Source organism: Rousettus aegyptiacus, unplaced genomic scaffold (genome assembly GCF_014176215.1).
Source record: "Rousettus aegyptiacus isolate mRouAeg1 unplaced genomic scaffold, mRouAeg1.p scaffold_m13_p_15, whole genome shotgun sequence".
NCBI lineage: Eukaryota > Metazoa > Chordata > Mammalia > Chiroptera > Pteropodidae > Rousettus > Rousettus aegyptiacus.
The window spans coordinates 28,532,027-28,549,320 of record NW_023416290.1 but is presented as its reverse complement, the minus strand read 5'-3'; the positions used below and the strand labels follow the sequence as shown (position 1 = coordinate 28,549,320).

The 17,294-nt window shown below is 36.6% G+C and overlaps 1 protein-coding gene across 1 annotated transcript in view; it reads left to right on the top strand.

Annotated features, from left to right (window-relative positions):
* The first annotated feature begins 277 nt into the window (after positions 1-277).
* Positions 278-17,294, top strand: part of CDH17 (cadherin 17) — a 50,900-nt gene continuing 33,883 nt past the window's right edge. Inside the window, exons 1-8 of the mRNA XM_016129509.2 lie at positions 278-328; positions 5,448-5,546; positions 10,212-10,346; positions 11,253-11,391; positions 13,334-13,492; positions 13,598-13,797; positions 16,098-16,229; positions 16,543-16,693. Of these exons, the coding sequence (XP_015984995.2) occupies positions 278-328; positions 5,448-5,546; positions 10,212-10,346; positions 11,253-11,391; positions 13,334-13,492; positions 13,598-13,797; positions 16,098-16,229; positions 16,543-16,693 (1,066 nt within the window). The remainder of the gene's footprint in view (positions 329-5,447; positions 5,547-10,211; positions 10,347-11,252; positions 11,392-13,333; positions 13,493-13,597; positions 13,798-16,097; positions 16,230-16,542; positions 16,694-17,294) is intronic.

The following is a 17,294-nucleotide window of genomic DNA, read 5'->3' as shown; positions in this document are numbered from 1 at the left end:
ATTATAATAAAGTGGAGTGGTTAAAGAAATGGAAGAAGCATGAGCTTGATTTGCTAAGTTGACTTGTACATTGCTATGGATGAGGTATTGTGAAGCTTCTGGAAGACCAGGTGACTCTAAACAGAGGGGAGACTGGCCTTCAGGGTTCCCATTCTACTATGTTGTAACTGGATATTGTCCAATGATCCTTTGTGGTTGAAAGGACATAATTTCAACAGACTGGTAACTAATTGCTTTTATCTCTGGTTTATTCACAGGATAGTAAATAAAGAAAACCATGATGGTGCAAGCCCAACTGCACTGCTTATATCTCCTTATGTTTTATTTGGTAAGAGAAGAAGATGTTCTTTATTTATTTACTAAGATATTTTTCACCATCCTTCTACCCCAAACCAAGGAAGCAATGGTTATCACTTAAAACAAGAATCTATCAAAATTAAATGTTTGCCCCAATGTACTTTCTCCTTAGCTCTTAAAAGCCAATAGCACTTAATGGGCAAAGTGTAAAACAAATCTATCAATTCCAGTTTAGATTTTCATGTTAGGGAATCAGGAAATAAAAGCATATTGCCACATGTGTTAGTCTGAGTCCCTTAATCTTGACCATTTTTTTTTTTTACTTTGACAGTGAAAAATTACCAGTGAAACATGAAGAAAATAATTTTCTCTATTTTCAACCCTGCTCTACTCTGTACTTTTCTTTCCATTAATGTTTTGGTGTTTTCTAGTTAAATTTGTCTTTAGCCATTTATTGAGCTAAGCCTATCGGCTGACAGGCTTATAGACATTGGAGATGGATGAAATTTGAAGAAATCCAACCTTTGACCTCAGATAATGAGATGCCATCCGGATTTTACTCATGAGATCCATAAATGTCATGCACTTGCCAATTTGTTGTATTATAAAGCAAGATTATGGAGAAGCATTTGCTTTTACCTTAGAAGGAAGGTGATGCTTGCACCTCTAGATGCTCGCACCTCAAATCTTGGTTACGTTCTTCTGTAACATATAAATTTAACATATAAGTAAATTTCAAGTCCCAGAGAACCCTCTAGAGCCCACGCAGATCAAAATTTTTAGAGTGAAGTAGTACAAAACTTGTGAAAATATCACAGCTTTTCTCCTGGGACTAGAGGGCCAAGAGTGGATCACCTGTAGTTAAAATTTGATGAGCAACTCATATGCTCAAAGACCAGGGACTCAAAGCTTGTCACTAGGATTACTTAAGAACTGGGTCAAACATCCCAACATGACTTCTCTCTTCTTCCTACTCTTTGAAACAATCTTTGCTATCTATATATCATGGGGTTACAGTAAAGCCAGATCTAGGTTCAAACTTGGCATTGTGACTTACCTGTGATAGGAATTTGGATGAGTTACTTAAGCACTGAACCTAAGTTTTCTGCACTGTGAAATGGGTCTGAAAGATTACTTGCTTATAGAATGTTGTGGAAATTAAATGAGACAATGCATTTTTAAAGCCCTCAGATTAGTGACTAGCATAGTCTAAGCACTCATTAAATATTAGCTATTATCATTACTACAGGATTTTAAATATTCAGTGTCTACACTTAAATGGATACTGATCTCCAAGTTTTAGTCATCTTTGCAGCCTCAGCACATAGCACAGTGCCAGGAACAAGGCAGAAGTTAAATTCATAATTATGGGTTTATATTAGGAAACAACAATAGATGAGAGAGAGAGAGAGAGAGAGAGAGAGAGAGAGAGAGAGAGAGAGAGAGAGAGAGAGAAGATTCTATCAATAATTTGATATTAGTGGGCTTATCAGCTTTTTGTCTAAGAAGAGACATGCATTCTTCTTTTTGGATAAAAGTTGAAAATAAGTTTTCCTTCTCTCTGCTCTCATCCCAGTGGTATTTCTACCTATAGTAAGAAATACTGCCCAAACATTGCTGATAGCAAGATCTTTGCCCAGGAGATAGTCACAAAGCACAGCTGCCTTTGGTTGAAGGAGAGAAATTGCTACCTCTGTGGTGGGATTTCAGGGACATTAAGATGGAGCTACTTCTCTCTCCTGCCTCCACCCATCTTTACTCCCAAATTCTCTCTTACGAAGAGTGGAAGTTTGGTTGAAGTTTTTGCCTTTACCATACAACTTTCTTCAGCAGAGGTAGTAATTTAAAATGATTGCCAGTCATTTATTCTATACTGTGAATGGGTCTCCTGTTACTTTCTGAGAACTGGTTTTCATAAAGGGGTTAGAAACACTGCATGAATATATTGTAAAGGTATTGAAGAAAGAGGAAATAAGTAATCTAGGCTTTGGGAAAAGGTGATGAATAGGGAGGAAGGGAAATCAAGGAGAAATCACCTATTTTAGAGTTTTGCTTGGGACTATGATTCTTCAAGAAGGAAGAATATCGTGGAATAATACTATGTAATCAACTCAGAGAACAGTTGCTGGAAAATGCAGTGAGGGTGGCTACCAGGCAGGCAGATCCGGCAATTGAACATGTCCTTTTGTGGCCTGGAAGGCACTGTAGCAACATGGTTCAGAGTTGGGGCTTGGTTCAACAGAGCTGGCTCTATCCCACTGTAAAGCCAAGTGTCTGTGTTTCTGCTCTGAAACTTCTCTGGAGATACTTTCCTGATTTTGATGAAAATCAGAAGAAATGATGTGTGTGGAGGGTCTAGTTCCATACCTGCTACACGAGGAACACTCAGAACTGTCTGTTCCACTTTCTGCCCCTCCTTTTCCCTCTTTGTACAAGATGGTGAATGTTATTACCTCCAACTCCTACAAAAACCCTCTGGTCCTTTCATATGTTTCCATCACACTGTCCTTCTCAATTCTGGCAGTATGGCCTGATGACTCATGGTGTGCACATGGATTTTGAAATCTTTATAGTCTAGATAGTTGTGTTAATGGGCAGGAAGAAAGATTTGTTGCCCTGATATAAGAACCCAACTTTGAACCCTGCAACTGAGATGTATCCTCCTTTCCTGATAGGTAAGCCAGCTTGTCCATGTAGAAAGAATGAAGGCTTTATGTGAGGTTTGCTTGACTAATGCAGTTTTCTTCTGGATGCCATCACTGGTATGATCAACTGAAAGGCTGGCCACTTGTTGATGTAAGTGGCAAGTTGATGAAGGGAGTTTTCTGTTAAACAGTAGCCGCACAGAAATCACTGCCTTTGTCTGGGACCAAACAAAGATGGCCAGGCAGCACCTGGCCATCTTCACCCAGTTTTTGTGCCTCAACTTCCAGAGGAGCTAATGGACCTGAAGAAGATGTAGTAAAGAAGTGGAAGGGAAGAAGATCCCCCAGAGGAAGATTAACTTAGAAAGGAAGAGATGAGCTATAGGCTATAGAATTATTGTTTCAGTATAGAGTACTTCTAGCTATAAGTAACAGGATGTTTAATTTTAGAGGTCTTCAATAGGGGCTTATTTTCCTCAGATAACAAGGATCCTGAAGTAGGCAGTCCAGGGCGGGTTCAGCAGGACTGTGATGTTAGCAGAGACTTGGGCTTCTTTCTTTTTGCTCTACCATTTTCTGAGCTGGGTTGTCCCTTCATGGTTTCATGATGGCTGTCATAGCTAAAGACACAAGGTCCATTATCTGAGTTACAAGAGGGAAGGTAAAGGGCAATGCCAACCACATCTGTCTTTTTTCATGAGGAAAACAAAAGCTTGACCAGAACTCCCCAGGAGACTTTCCTTTTTTTTCATGAACCAGAATAATTCACTTGGTCACTCTCCTAGCTGCAAAGGAGTCTAGGAAAGAGACCACTTGGTTTCCCATGGGAGAGAGGTTGACAATGGCTGGGAGCAGCTAATCCAAGGGCCTGCCATAAATCTGAAGAAGAGTGGACCAAATTCCAAATCTCTCTGTATTCTCATTTGTTTTTGTTCCTTGACCAGACAACCATTATCAACTTAAGATTCAATTAACCCAAGGATCTAGTGTAAGATAATTTTTCCCCATCACTCTCATACTGTCTGTTTCTGGGTTATTCACAGAATATACTTGCTCTCCCTAAAGAAGTGGAAGACAAATTCTCCCCTGCACAAACCCCTCCTCTCTCCACTTCTTACTTTTTTTAGTTTTATCTTTCTAGCTCAAAAACTACTGACTTGCCATATGCTTTTGATTCTAACCTATCCCACCCCTGATTTCTACTATAAGTAGGAGGTCTGAAGAACCACTCAGGAAGGAGGGGGGACCAGATTCAAGTATGGGGGCTAAATCCCTCCTCCCAGAGGATAACCCTCCATGGGTGGGGTTTTGGCTGGCTGTCTTTTCCTATGTGCCACCTGCTCCACTCTGCCTTGCATTTCCCTTCAGAGAGCAGTTGTTCTAGAAACTAAGGGATCATAAGGGCTGTTGCTGAATGCTCCCTGTTTTAGCTGGTTGGGAATGACAAGGGTCGTACCTTCCCACACATCTCTGCTGCTTTTGTTTCCTCTGGTTGGTAGTGACTGAAACAGCTGGTTTTAGAGTCTCACGTTTGAATCTTGCTTCCTGCCACTACCTGAGCAAAATACGTAACCTCCCTGTGTCTCAGTCTCATCACCTGTAGAATGAGCTAACAATAATTTACCTCCTTATGGTTGTTGTCAGGATTAAATATGCTTAGGAAATAGCTCAGCACATACTAACTTAGCAAGTGTGAGCTCTTTTCACTGTCTCTGGATTTGGGCATCTGCAAAGGGTTGCTTGCCTTTTAAGTTCAGGGTCTTTGACTATTAGAATTGCTGTGGCATTACTGCTCGAAGTAAACATTCTGTGCTTTAATTTTTTTTCTAAATGAGTAAAGATGGTTAAAAAATGTTAAACAGTAAGCTTTTCTTAAAGTTACAGTTCAAATTCAAATCAAATTTGAATGAATTTATCATGTAACTGTATGTCAAGCAAGCATTTTATTAAACATATCTGCATATATTTTCTTCCCCCTATAAACCCAATTGTCTCTGGGGAGACTATAAGCTCTAGAGTTCAGGGAATCTTCTATGAATTTCCTTATAAGCTAACAGAAGTAAAGGGAGATGTTTTAAGAAGCTGTTGTTAAACCATCTAGAATTTAGAAGGCAGAGTGGCACTGTGGGAAGACCATGAGTTTTTGTTCAGTTAGATCCGCATGTATGCTGTGTCAACCACTTATAAATTTTACTCTGAACAAGTAGCTTGACCTTTCTGAGCCTCATCTGTAAGATGAGAGTTAATATTCCTCATACAGGGCTATTGCTTGAATGGTTAAATGAGAAAAGCAATGCCAGGTTCATAGCAAACCATTGACATAGTAGAGCCTCAAGAGATAGCAGGCCCCTTTCTGACCATTTTGACTAGATTTCATATTGCTTTGAGCCAGGTTAAAATCTTATGTTTTATATATCAGTCTTGGAAGCCACAATAAATCAGCAAGTGACACATATACATTCATAATAGATGATAATGTTAATTTTCATTTCATTTTTTTAACAGACAACTGGATATGGCCAAGAAGGGAGGTTTAGTGGACCCCTGAAACCCATGACATTTTCTATTTTTGAAGGCCAAGAAGCAAGTCAAATCATATTCCAGGTAATGACTACTCTTGATCACTGTCATCTTAACTTCTCATGCTCTCTCAGTGGACTTTTACTCTTATCTACTGTGTAGCAGGAAATAAAATAGAGATATGCCAGATCTCATTATCAAGAATGATTTCAGAAGCTAAGTTAAACAGAGAGATGAGTGGCCTTAGTAATGTAAGGAATTGAACCTAACATCCTATATTCAGACTTCCTTAGCTGTGTCTGGGGTAAATTCTCCCACCCTGGGAGTGGGGATCTTGGTGCCTTTAGGTTCTGCCTCTCATCAAGGGTAGAAAGGGAACTTGTTTCTAGCAGGGGATAACCATGTGACCATCAGGCTGTCAGTTTGATGTGTTTGCTGCTTGAAATGTTTGAAGATGTGGGTTCTCTGGATTTATGCTGGAATGGCTTCACTGTTTGCCCAAAGGCCTGCTTTGCATCACCACCTCTGAGCCTAGCCCTGGGCCCTTGCCTGTGGGTTGGCCAGGGCACACTGGGAGGCAGTCATCTCTTTCAGTTAGGTAACTGAGAAAAGCATCAGATGGAAGGTGTGACCTGTAGGTGGGAGTGAGAGACTTCAGCTATAAAAATATTTGAAATAATCCTGGAAATGTGATGGAGAGGGAGAAAAACATACTACTATATTTACCAGAAATCCCTTGGGGAAGCCTGCTTGGCCTTAGCATGGCTGAGGATGCTTTGATGAGCTTCTGGGGTACCCATGATCCCCAGTCCCCCACACACTGGGAGAGAAACAGAGGGTTGTTAAACTACCTTCTAAGGCAGATGCCTCCCATTGTTTTGTTGACAGTTCTAAACACACAGAGGCTGAAAACTGCCTTGTATCCCTTCTCCCATCCTGGGAGTGAAGATTTGAAGTCACCAACTATTGCAGTTGAATTGTATATTTTCCCTTCGATTCTCATTTTTTGCTTTATGTACTTTGGGGTATGTTGGTAGATACATATATGTTTATAATTGTTATAGTTTTTTAATGAATTGATCCTTGTATCATTGTTGAATGTCCTTTTCAGTCTTCAGTAAGAATTTTCATTTTAAATTTATATTGTTTTTAAGCCTATTTTTTTTCTAATAGTAATATAGTTTAATTTCACCCTCATTTTGAAGGATAATTTTTTCAGATATAAATACTTAGCAGTCATTTTCTTTTAGCACTTTGAATATGCCATTCTGCTGTCTTCTGGCTTCCATGGAAAGTCAGCTATTTATTTTATTGAGATCTGTTGTATGTGATGAATCTTTGCATTTTCAAGGTCCTCTTTATCTTTTAAGTGTTTAATTATGATGTGTCTAAGTTTGGGTCCCTTTGAGTTTATTGTAGTTGAAGTTTATCAAACTTCTTGGATATATAGATTAATGTTTTTCTCAAATTTGGGAAAATTTTGTTAATTCTTTCTTCAAGTAATCTTTCTGCCCCTTTCTCTCTTTCCTTTCTTTCTATGACTCCCACTATGCATATGTTTGCTTGATGATGTTCCATTGTCTCTAGAACTCTATTAATAATATTTCTTTATTCTTCTTTTTTCTTCAGGGTGGATAATCTCAACTGATCTCTTTTAAGCTCATTATTTTTTTCTTATGCTAGCTCACATCTATCATTGAGCCCATTTTAATAATTTTTTATTTTAGTTACTATATCTGTCAACATCAGAATTTCTATTTTTTTTTTAAATCATTTCTATGTCTTTATTGATATTCTCTATTTGGTGAGACAATGTACTCGTACTTTACTTCTTTAGAGGTAGTGTCCTTTAGTTTTCAAACTTATTTAAAATAGATAATTTGTAGTTTTTATCTAGTAAGTCTAACATTGGGCTTCCTCAGGGACAGTTTTTAGTGACTGCTTTTTTTTTTTTTCTTGTGTAGGGGTCTTTATTTTTATTTGCATCTCTCATAATCATTTGTTGAAAATTGAACATTTTAACTCATTTTCTGTAAAGAAAAAAAGTGCAACTCACTGCCAGAATTAGTTTAATTTTACATGAACATGTTTTTTGAGGCTAAAAAAAAATCTGACTGGTTTTCAATGTGAAAATAAAATATAAAAACTGTTCTTGGAGTTATTTCTAAACAGAACTTGTCTCTAATCCTAATGTAACATATTAGGATTATTTGATGTAATATATATGATAATCAGTATTTAATAATTTTTTTTGGTGTGGTAATTTTCAAAGCATAGAACGATACAAAGTGGACCATCTAGGATTTGACATTTTCAGCAATTGAGAATTACTATATTTTGTAAATGGAAATACCACTACTAAAAACAGAATGCTATAAATAGAATAATAGCATTTCCAAAGATTAGATATGCTAGAGTGATACAAAAATAATAATAAAAGTGAAAAATTTCACGGCAAACTTTGGAGGTTAGATTAGTACTGTAATCAGCACGTTATCTCGGGGTAAACACAACAGCCACAAGTGCTGCCAGTGAGTATTCTAGGGCAAACAGGAAATGGGTTAAATAATAGGATGCAGCAGCTCTAGAAATCATAAGCCCTCCTCTTCCAAGGGTGTGTTGTTGTTGCTGCTTGTTTAATGACTTCATTGAACTAATTCTGTAAAGTCTTTATTCTTTTTCATGCATGACCATCAAGTCTCTGCTCCATTAGTTTAGTGTTCAGCTAATGATTGAATTGAGACTTTCTTGAAAGCCTTGAACCAATAAGTCTTCCAGCCTTTGCCAAGGGGTTCTGTGTGCATGTTGAACACACATTTAAGGATGTGGCAAGCAATTTAAAACTCTGTCTTAGCCTTCACTTCTTGCTTGTGCAGAGCCTCAAGACCAGCCAGAGGTGAGAGATTAAGGTCTTCTCAAGTCTTCTGTGGGCCCATGTGCAGCTCTACTCATGAATATGGCTTTCTAGACTCCCAGGAATATATAGGACATTTTTAATGACCCCTATGGACATCTCATTCCCCAACTTTACATTTTAAGATTTTTCGGTCAGCTTCTGTTGTGTCAACTGTTATCCCTGCCTCAAGGAGCTGCAATGTTAAACAATTGATAATGATGATTTACAACAAATTCTTCAGGAGAAAAATTATTTGCAGCGAGTGAGCTCTGACTTAGGTCCAAAAAGACAAGCCCTGTTAATTAGTGTTTCCAGGGAACTTTGAAATAGATGAGATAATAACAGTTTTCTGGGGATGGGGCATTTCAGAAACTCCAAACTCCTTTGTCTCTTCCATAGTGCTGTGGTTGTGAGGCTGTTGATTTTCAAAGCTACTGCATATTTTGAGAAAGGTCAATGGAATTAGAGCAAGTGAAAATAACTACAAAGCTTAGTTCTTACTAAGAGTCATGTTCTCAAATAAATATTCCTTGGATTTTACAAACTTTTAATTCTGAAAAAGTTGATATTTACAATTTTTGCCAGTTTCTCACTGCTTTTATGGGGGGAAACATTTTTTGTAGATCCTTATTCTACCTTTCCCACTTATATACAAGACTTTTAACTTAAAACATACAACAATACCACTTTAATTTATTATATAAACAACATAATATCAATAAGCAAACAAACATAAAAACTCTTCATCTACAGCCCTACCCACAAAATGTCAAACTTACTTTTTAAAATTCCATTTCTTACCCATCGATTTTAATACTTTTGGTACTATTACAGTCATAGTCCAGATTTGCTCTTACATTTTCCTTTGGTTACTTTACCTCATTATATTGTTTCTTAAGCTGCTTTATAATTTATAGAATGAGCATTTTAATAATTAAAATTCTATCCAATTTATGTGCTATAATAATTTCATCATCTTTCTCTTTGACTATTTAGATGTTATCAACTTTACCAGTATTGTAAATAAGGCTACTTGTACTACAAGTGTGTAGTTTACTGTTTAAAAATATTTCTTTAGTATAAATTCTGTTTAGTAATATTTTCTGTCAAAGGGTACAAACATTTTATGTCTCAGTTAATTCCAAAAGGATTGTGTTAATTTATATTTGCATCAGTAATAATAAGTTTCTTTATATCCTTTACAACATCCTGAAACACTGACCATTATTGATTTTTAATTTGTTAATAAAAGTATATAAAATACCCTAAAATTATTAATGAGGTTGAACAATTTTTATGTCTGCTTTATTTTATGTAAATTTTCTATTTTTGTGGTTTAAAAATTGTTATATCTTTGTCTATAGTTGATATTTTCTTCACATCTGAACAAGTTATTAAGAGATTGTCATATAGAATCCTATCAAGTGAAAGTTACTTTTAAATTGTTTTCCTTAATATTAAAATATCTCTTAATCTTTTACACAATTTTTAGAAGTACTAAATGATAAATTTTTTATCCTAGCAATAAAGCTACCCTTTTTAATGTTTCTTAGAAGACAGTAATGTTATAGCTTTCAGATATTCCCAGCAAAATCTCACCTAGCTGGTTATAATTTGAAGCATCAATTGACCTTTTGTCAATATATTAAAATATATCATCCGTTGTTTCTTGAAGGAAATGTATTTTGAATGTTAAATAGTTAATAGGCAAACTTTTAGAATGTATTACTTTAAAAGCTCAGAACTTGTTTTGTGATTATACAGATGAAAATGTTACTTAAAATTGGTGACTTTCTACAAATTCTACAACACTGTTTTTTCTTACAACCTCATCGAACTTTGCTTTTTCCCAGTTTAAGGCCAGTCCTCCTGCTGTGACTTTCAAACTAACTGGGGAAACGGATGGAATATTTCAGATACAACCAGATGGACTTCTGTATCATAACAGATCTCTGGACAGAGAAACAAGAGCTGTTCACAGACTCCAGGTAAATTGAGACCAGAAAAAGAAATCTAACTCCAACTTTGCTGAGCCCCCTTTGTGTTGGGAGTATCACTGGCTCCTTCCTTCATCCTTTGCAGAGGATCCTGTTAGGGCTCTCCCAACATTAATGGCATACATTGAAAACTTCATTTGTCTATTTTTTTCTTTTTTTTTTCTTTTTACCAGCTACAGAGGGTTATAGCAAAAATCCCTTCTTCCTTAGGCTTTTTGACCAAAGTAACCCAATTTACATTGTCAAGGCCCTCAGATGGCATTACTTGTCCAAGTATGGCTATGTTCAGGCAACTGGATCAAAATCAAGCCAACAATGCTCTGATATATCACTGGTATTTGCTTATGGCTGTTGTGTGGGCTCTGGACCCACAAAGAAGGCAGCATTAGTGCTGAGATGGAGCTCCTTTAGACCTTGCAAGAAGCAAATATAACCAATGGTCAGAGGCTAACTAGAGAGACCCTTCTCCCATTCTTTCCCCTTATTTTTAATTGTTGGTATCTGAATACAGTAATGGATGAGAGATAATTGTAGGAAAAAGAGCAAGGCAAAAGCTTTCTGTTTGGTAACTTCTATTGAATTTGTATGTTGACCAGTAAAATGCCTCTGTAAGACAACATAACACTGCCATAGCCTCAAGGGTAAAAGTGTTCTTATTTCACTGACTCCAGCTATTTTGAAAAGAAGCATATGCAGTATTCAGCATACCCCACTGATGAAAATATACAGAATTAGCCAGGCTTAACTTATAGGGCCTCTATTTTAGCAGCTCCCAATTTGGTATCTTACTCTCCTGTAGTCACCAGATTATTTGTTCTTTGAACTCTAGTTTCCTTCACGTGACTTTTGTTGTGTGATATGAAGTCTAACATGTTTTCCTTTTCATTTCAACACAAGGTCTTGGCCCTGGATGTTCATGGAACTATAGTGGAAGGCCCAGTCCCCATCACCATAGAAGTGAAAGACATCAATGACAATAGACCCACATTTCTCCAGTCAAAGTACGAAGGCTCAGTAAGGCAAAATTCTCGCCCAGGTAATAGGCAAGAGCCTGGAGATATTTATGGAAAGATGGAAGGGTTTCAGGCAGAAGGGGCAGATTTGCATGCCTAATAGCTGTGGCTATCACTCTTTAAGCACTATCTTATTTACATTTCATAGCAATCCTCAAGGAGTTGTTTTATTATCCTTGTTGCTCTAGGGCATGATCTCTCAACTTTGCACCATAGATGTCTTGGTCCTAATAATTCTTCTTTTGTCAGGTGCTGTTCTGTGCATTCTAGGATGTTCAGCAGCATCCCTGACATCTACTCACCAGATGCCAGTAGCAACATCATCCCTCACAATCCAAAACTGTAACTTCGGACATTACCAAATGTTCCCTGGGGGGCAAAGTCACCCCCAGTTGAGAATCGCTATTCTAGGGTGAGCTTTAGGACACCTTAGAGCTCTATAACACTTTAGAACACTCTGTAAAAACAAACTCACTCTCCCACATCCTCCCAGGAATCTACATTCTCATGGTCACCTTTGCTCCCAGTTCTCTTTCTTTTCTTACTTCCAACCACAGCTGTGACTCATCCATTCACTGTGCTTCTACCTTTCGTTTCTACAAAAGCTCCTCATTAAGGCATAGATGTGTGCCACAGGCTTTATTAAAGATTTGGGAAGGTGAAGGAGCATTATATCATAACAGTGCACAAAATAAACATGAATATTAGACTTTTGAATTCTCAGAAACAATCTTGGCCATTTCCATCAACTAATAGTCAAGTTTTTCTCTATAATACTTAATCTTTTCTATCTCTCATTCTTTAATTCCCACTTCTAATAACTCCGGAAAAATATTCCTTTCACTTTATTATATGGATTAATTTCACTGTCTCTGCCCCTGGAATTGCATACCAAAGACTCATTAACAAGCTCTGCTGAATAAAAATCTTCCAGGTCTTCCCCTTTCTATTTTCATTAATAGGATATTTTAGATGAGTGGTTCTCAAACTTTTTGGTCTCAGGGCTCCTTTATTCTCTTAAAAATTATAAGGATCCCAAAGAACTTTTTTACATATTCAATGTTGTTTCATGTGGGGTATGTCCAGAGGGATGCTGGTAACTATTTAATAGCTATCTCTCTATGGGAAAAAAACCTCCTTGAAGAATTTACCTATCTCTGTGGTAAAGATACTTTCACCATGGCCTATTTTGAGTTGTCAATGGTGTTAACAATTAGTCACAAAACTGGAAATTCAACAATGGCCCTCCTGAGCTGGCTTCAGTACATCACTGGTTATATCTACCAGTATTTATCATATTAAAGATTAAAACTGAGAAACTTTAAGATATTTATTAATTTATTTAAAATATGCACATCTTAATGAAAAATAATTATATTTTCAAATACAAAAAGAATAAGAAGAATGGCATTTTTAAATCTCTTTGATGTTTTCATTACTCGAAAACAATTGGATTCTCACATCTGTTTCTATATTCATTCTCTTGCCATATGCTGTTTTGGTTGAAGCATATCAAGAAAAACTTGCCTCATACAGATATGTACTTGGAAAAGGGAGAAGTATCGTAATAGCTTTTAAGATAACTATGGATATTCTTTGATACTATACCAAAACTCAACAAGTGTTGGTTTCTTACAATGTGAAATCTGAAACCATACCAATGCCCCCTTTCTTTTGATATTTCTTTACACTAAAATCCACTGAATAAATTTGTGTTTTAAGTGGATCTTTTACATGTGTATAAGTTTAGACTCCATTGACCCTAAAAACAGTCTCAGAGACCCCTAGAGGTCTCTAAACCATACTTTGAGGGGAAAGGAGCAGAATAAAGATTTATTTCCCCACTGATATGAATTATGGTTCTTTCTTCTATTCTATCTCTGCTTTTTAGAAGGAAAAAGTAACTATGTTTGGTTTAGGTTTCAATTAATATCTTTTTTTTTCTGCGTACATTTTGTTAAATAGGAAAGCCCTTCATGTTTGTCAATGCTACAGACCTGGATGATCCAGCCACTCCCAATGGCCAGCTTATTTATCAAATTATCATTCAGCTTCCTAAGATCGACAATGTCATGTACTTTCAGATCAACAACAAAACAGGGGCAATTTCACTTACCCCAGAAGGTAAGTCAGGTGATGCATTCACAGGACTGACTGAGTCAGATAAAGAAACTTAGATCTGTCACCTTCAGAGACATTTCCTTTCCTATTTTCTCCTACTTTCCATAGGATCACAGGAATTGGATCCAATTAAGAATACTTTCTATAATCTGGTGGTCTCAGTGAAGGATATGGGAGGCCAGAATGAGAATTCCTTCAGTGACAGCACATCTGTGGATATTACAGTGAAGGAGAATATTTGGAAAGCACCAGAACCTGTGGAGATTATAGAAAACTCAACTGATCCTCATCCCATCAAAATCACTCAGGTAGTGCCCAAGGAATGCCTAGAGCCTACTAGATAAATGGTCTCACTTTGAGAAGCTTACTCTCATGTTCTTCACTGACAGACTTATTAGGTATATTTTTACATAGAGTAATTATAAAACAAACTAAATAAACAAAGTCTCTGGCCCCAAGTGTCTGGAGTTTACCATTATGGGTATACTCTGGACTTCACCAAATTGGATTCTGATATATATATCTGAGCTTTAAAAGAGAACTTTATTCACCTTCACCTTCCAAGTGAATACCACTAATATTTGTTATTCCCTATTAGTAGTCTGTGATACGGCCGCACTAGACTGGGTTGTATATGATGCACACATCATGTACATGTATATGATTTGAAGTTTGAAAGGCTGCTTCTTATTCTGTGGGAAAAAAAATCTCTATCCAGTAGACTCATCCCATCATAGCATAAAGGACAGACAAAACTGGCCAAAAGTAAGAGTTGAGTAGGCAACTTTTATCCTTGGAGACCAATCTCCCCTAACTGCATCTCCTCTGTGTGCCCTCCTCTCCATTCACATGCTCCCCATTCCTACCTTCATGGCTGGTGCTCTCATCCTGAGTCTACTCCTACCTTAGCTTCTGGAAATTCAGCCTGGACTCTGCTGAGATCTAATCTTTTCTGGAAGATCAGACAGTTCCTTGACATGAAATCTGTGGGTTAGTAAGAGAGCACTGGATTTGGAAGCAGATGACCAAAACCGTGTCTTTTCTCCATTACTTCAATAGTTAATCATGCATAAGTCATTTAACTACTGTAAGCCCCAACTTCTCATCAGTAAATGGGGATAATAACAACTCCCTGGGTTATTGTGGAGATTAACTGAGCAGTAGTATCTATGAAAGAGGATGACAGGTATTAATATTTCTGAATCCAATCTGTGGTTTCCCTAAGACTGTTTTAAAGTAACACCGTTGTTGTTTAAGGGCCCTGGAACGGCCTGTCTCATCATATCTATTGTACTTCTTTAAAGAGTTTTATTTATTGAATGTCAAATTAATGAACTTCACTGTCAAAAAAAAAATGAAAGCAAGAAGTATTCTGCTTTGCCAGCTAAGAAGATGTGTCAGAACTCACTACCATGAGAATTACAGATTTGAGTTCCTTACTAAAGTCTTTCTATTTATTATTTAGGTTATCTCCATAAGGATTTATGAATGCTAAAAAGAACACATATACTTGTTTGCTCTCAGGGGTGTCAAAGAAAAGAAATTATGGGATGCCACACTAATACCCAAGCCCAGGGAAAGTGTTTTAGGTATCTTGAAATCCAGGAAGAAATGTGGTGGGAGACAGTTCAAGAGAGAGAACTCACACTGAATTTTTAGGGTAGAAGAGGTACTCACTTAGACCCAGGAATATGGTCTTTGGCTTGGACAGAGGATGATGCTTGAATAACTAGTAAGGCACAATGATGCTCCCTTGATACTCTTCCAAAGCTTGTCTGAGCTATAGGAGCTTGGGCAAATCACTTAATCTTTTTGTGCCCTAGTTTACTCATTTAAAGAATAGAAATAAAAATAGCCTTAACCTCAGAGGGCTTCTGAGTATTTAAAGAGATAATACATAAAAATTTAGAATTTTCTCTGTCATGTGGTAAACCCTCAATAAGGGTTATTATTTGTATTAGAATATCAGAGAGACCAAGCTCTGTCTGTAGCAAATAGATTGTTTTTACTATTGACATTATGTATTTTGCCAAGTTGTTTACAACACAATCCTAAGAGTTGGAAATTATTTTTATCCCTAAAGTGTTTAAGACTAAATATTTAGGGGTGGGGGGAATGTGGTTTAATTATGTATCATTTGTCTTACTTAAATAACAGCATGGAGAAGAGTTTAAAGTTTTTTCTTTACTCTTAATATATCATGAAGCTCTTCGTATATTATGGCTTATGACTCAGATAATGCTAGCTACGAAGTACATTTTGTTTTTTGGATTAATGATATATGCATCCTTCACAGTGAGACTTCCAAAAGAGTAATCTACAAACTCTTTAGAGGGTTCACAAAAAAATTGCTTTAGAGACGAAAAATACCCCTATGTTGCTTTTTCTTGAGCAACATAATAGTAAAAAGAAATAAAAAAGGCTTATTTTAGGTTGAAAATAAACAATGTAATTTAGTAGTTATAAGAAACCACAGACATACAAACAAGAATTTTTTTGAAACTAAGAACCAGAAAATTGAAACTAAGAACCAGAAAATTGTTTATTTCCTTTCCAGTTTTCTCGGTCCAGATGTATCTTTCCTCACAATTGACTTTGGACCCTGTAGGTGCGGTGGAATGAGCCAGGTGCACATTATTCCTTAATTGAAAAGGAAAAGCTGCCAAGATTCCCATTTTCAATTGACCAGAAAGGAGATATTTATGTGACTCAGCCCTTGGACCGAGAAGAAAAGGATTCAGTGAGTAAAACTGGGGAGAGTTTCACAGGAAACAAAACTCAGTCCTGTGCCCATAAGTAGCTGAGAGAAGAAAATATTTTACCTAAAAACAACAAAAAAACCCCGAATTGTGTTCTAAACCCCAGTATATTATTGCTCTCAAAGATATGATAATATCCTCACGAATCTGACCCATTTTATTTTTTTCTCCACTTCTAGTTCTAAGTAAAGTCAAAGTAAAAGGTAAATGAAATATAATTGAAATAGTCGCTTCTCTACCTTTCCAAGACAGTGATGAAAGAGTCATGTTTTAATTCTTATCTTCCTGTTGTAGTATGTTTTTCATGTGGTTTCAAAGGATGATCTTGGAATACCACTTGCATTCCCACTGAAAATTCATGTGAAAGTTAAAGACATTAATGATAATCCACCTACATGTCCATCTACAGTGACTGTATTTGAAGTCCAGGAGAATGAAAAAATAGGTAAGAAATGAGAGCTGTTCCTAGCTGTGTAACTGTCCTTCCTATACTAACTCTGTAATCCCTTTCTCCTTTCTGTCGTGTAAAATGTGGGCAGGTAAACCTGATTGGGGATCAATTGCCCATGCCTAGCACAGCATAGAGGTTCAATGCATCTTGAGACTCACCTAAATACAATATCTGGGTTCAGTCAATATCTGTTTAGTGTTCTTAAATTGAAGCTTTCTATAACTACCATCACCACTACTACCACTATTACTGTCACTACTATTACTGTTACTACTGTTACTACTACTACTACCATTCTTTTCCATTTACACCTGTATCTTGTATATATATAAGGTTATCTCATTTGCAAGGTTTTTTCATAGATTCTTATTTTCTCTCTAACAAACTCGGTAACAGATAAAATTTCATCAAATTTGCTAAATAATTTAAATCATCATTTACATCCAATGTCAGATACCCTATAATAAGTAAGCATGACAAATGGAAATTGACTTTTGACCCTTGATGCTTTCTCTCTAGAAAGCTGATAATATATAGTTCAGTAGGCTGGTAGATGAAGTTCAAGTCCTATCTATTTTTGTCCTTTTGTTACTGA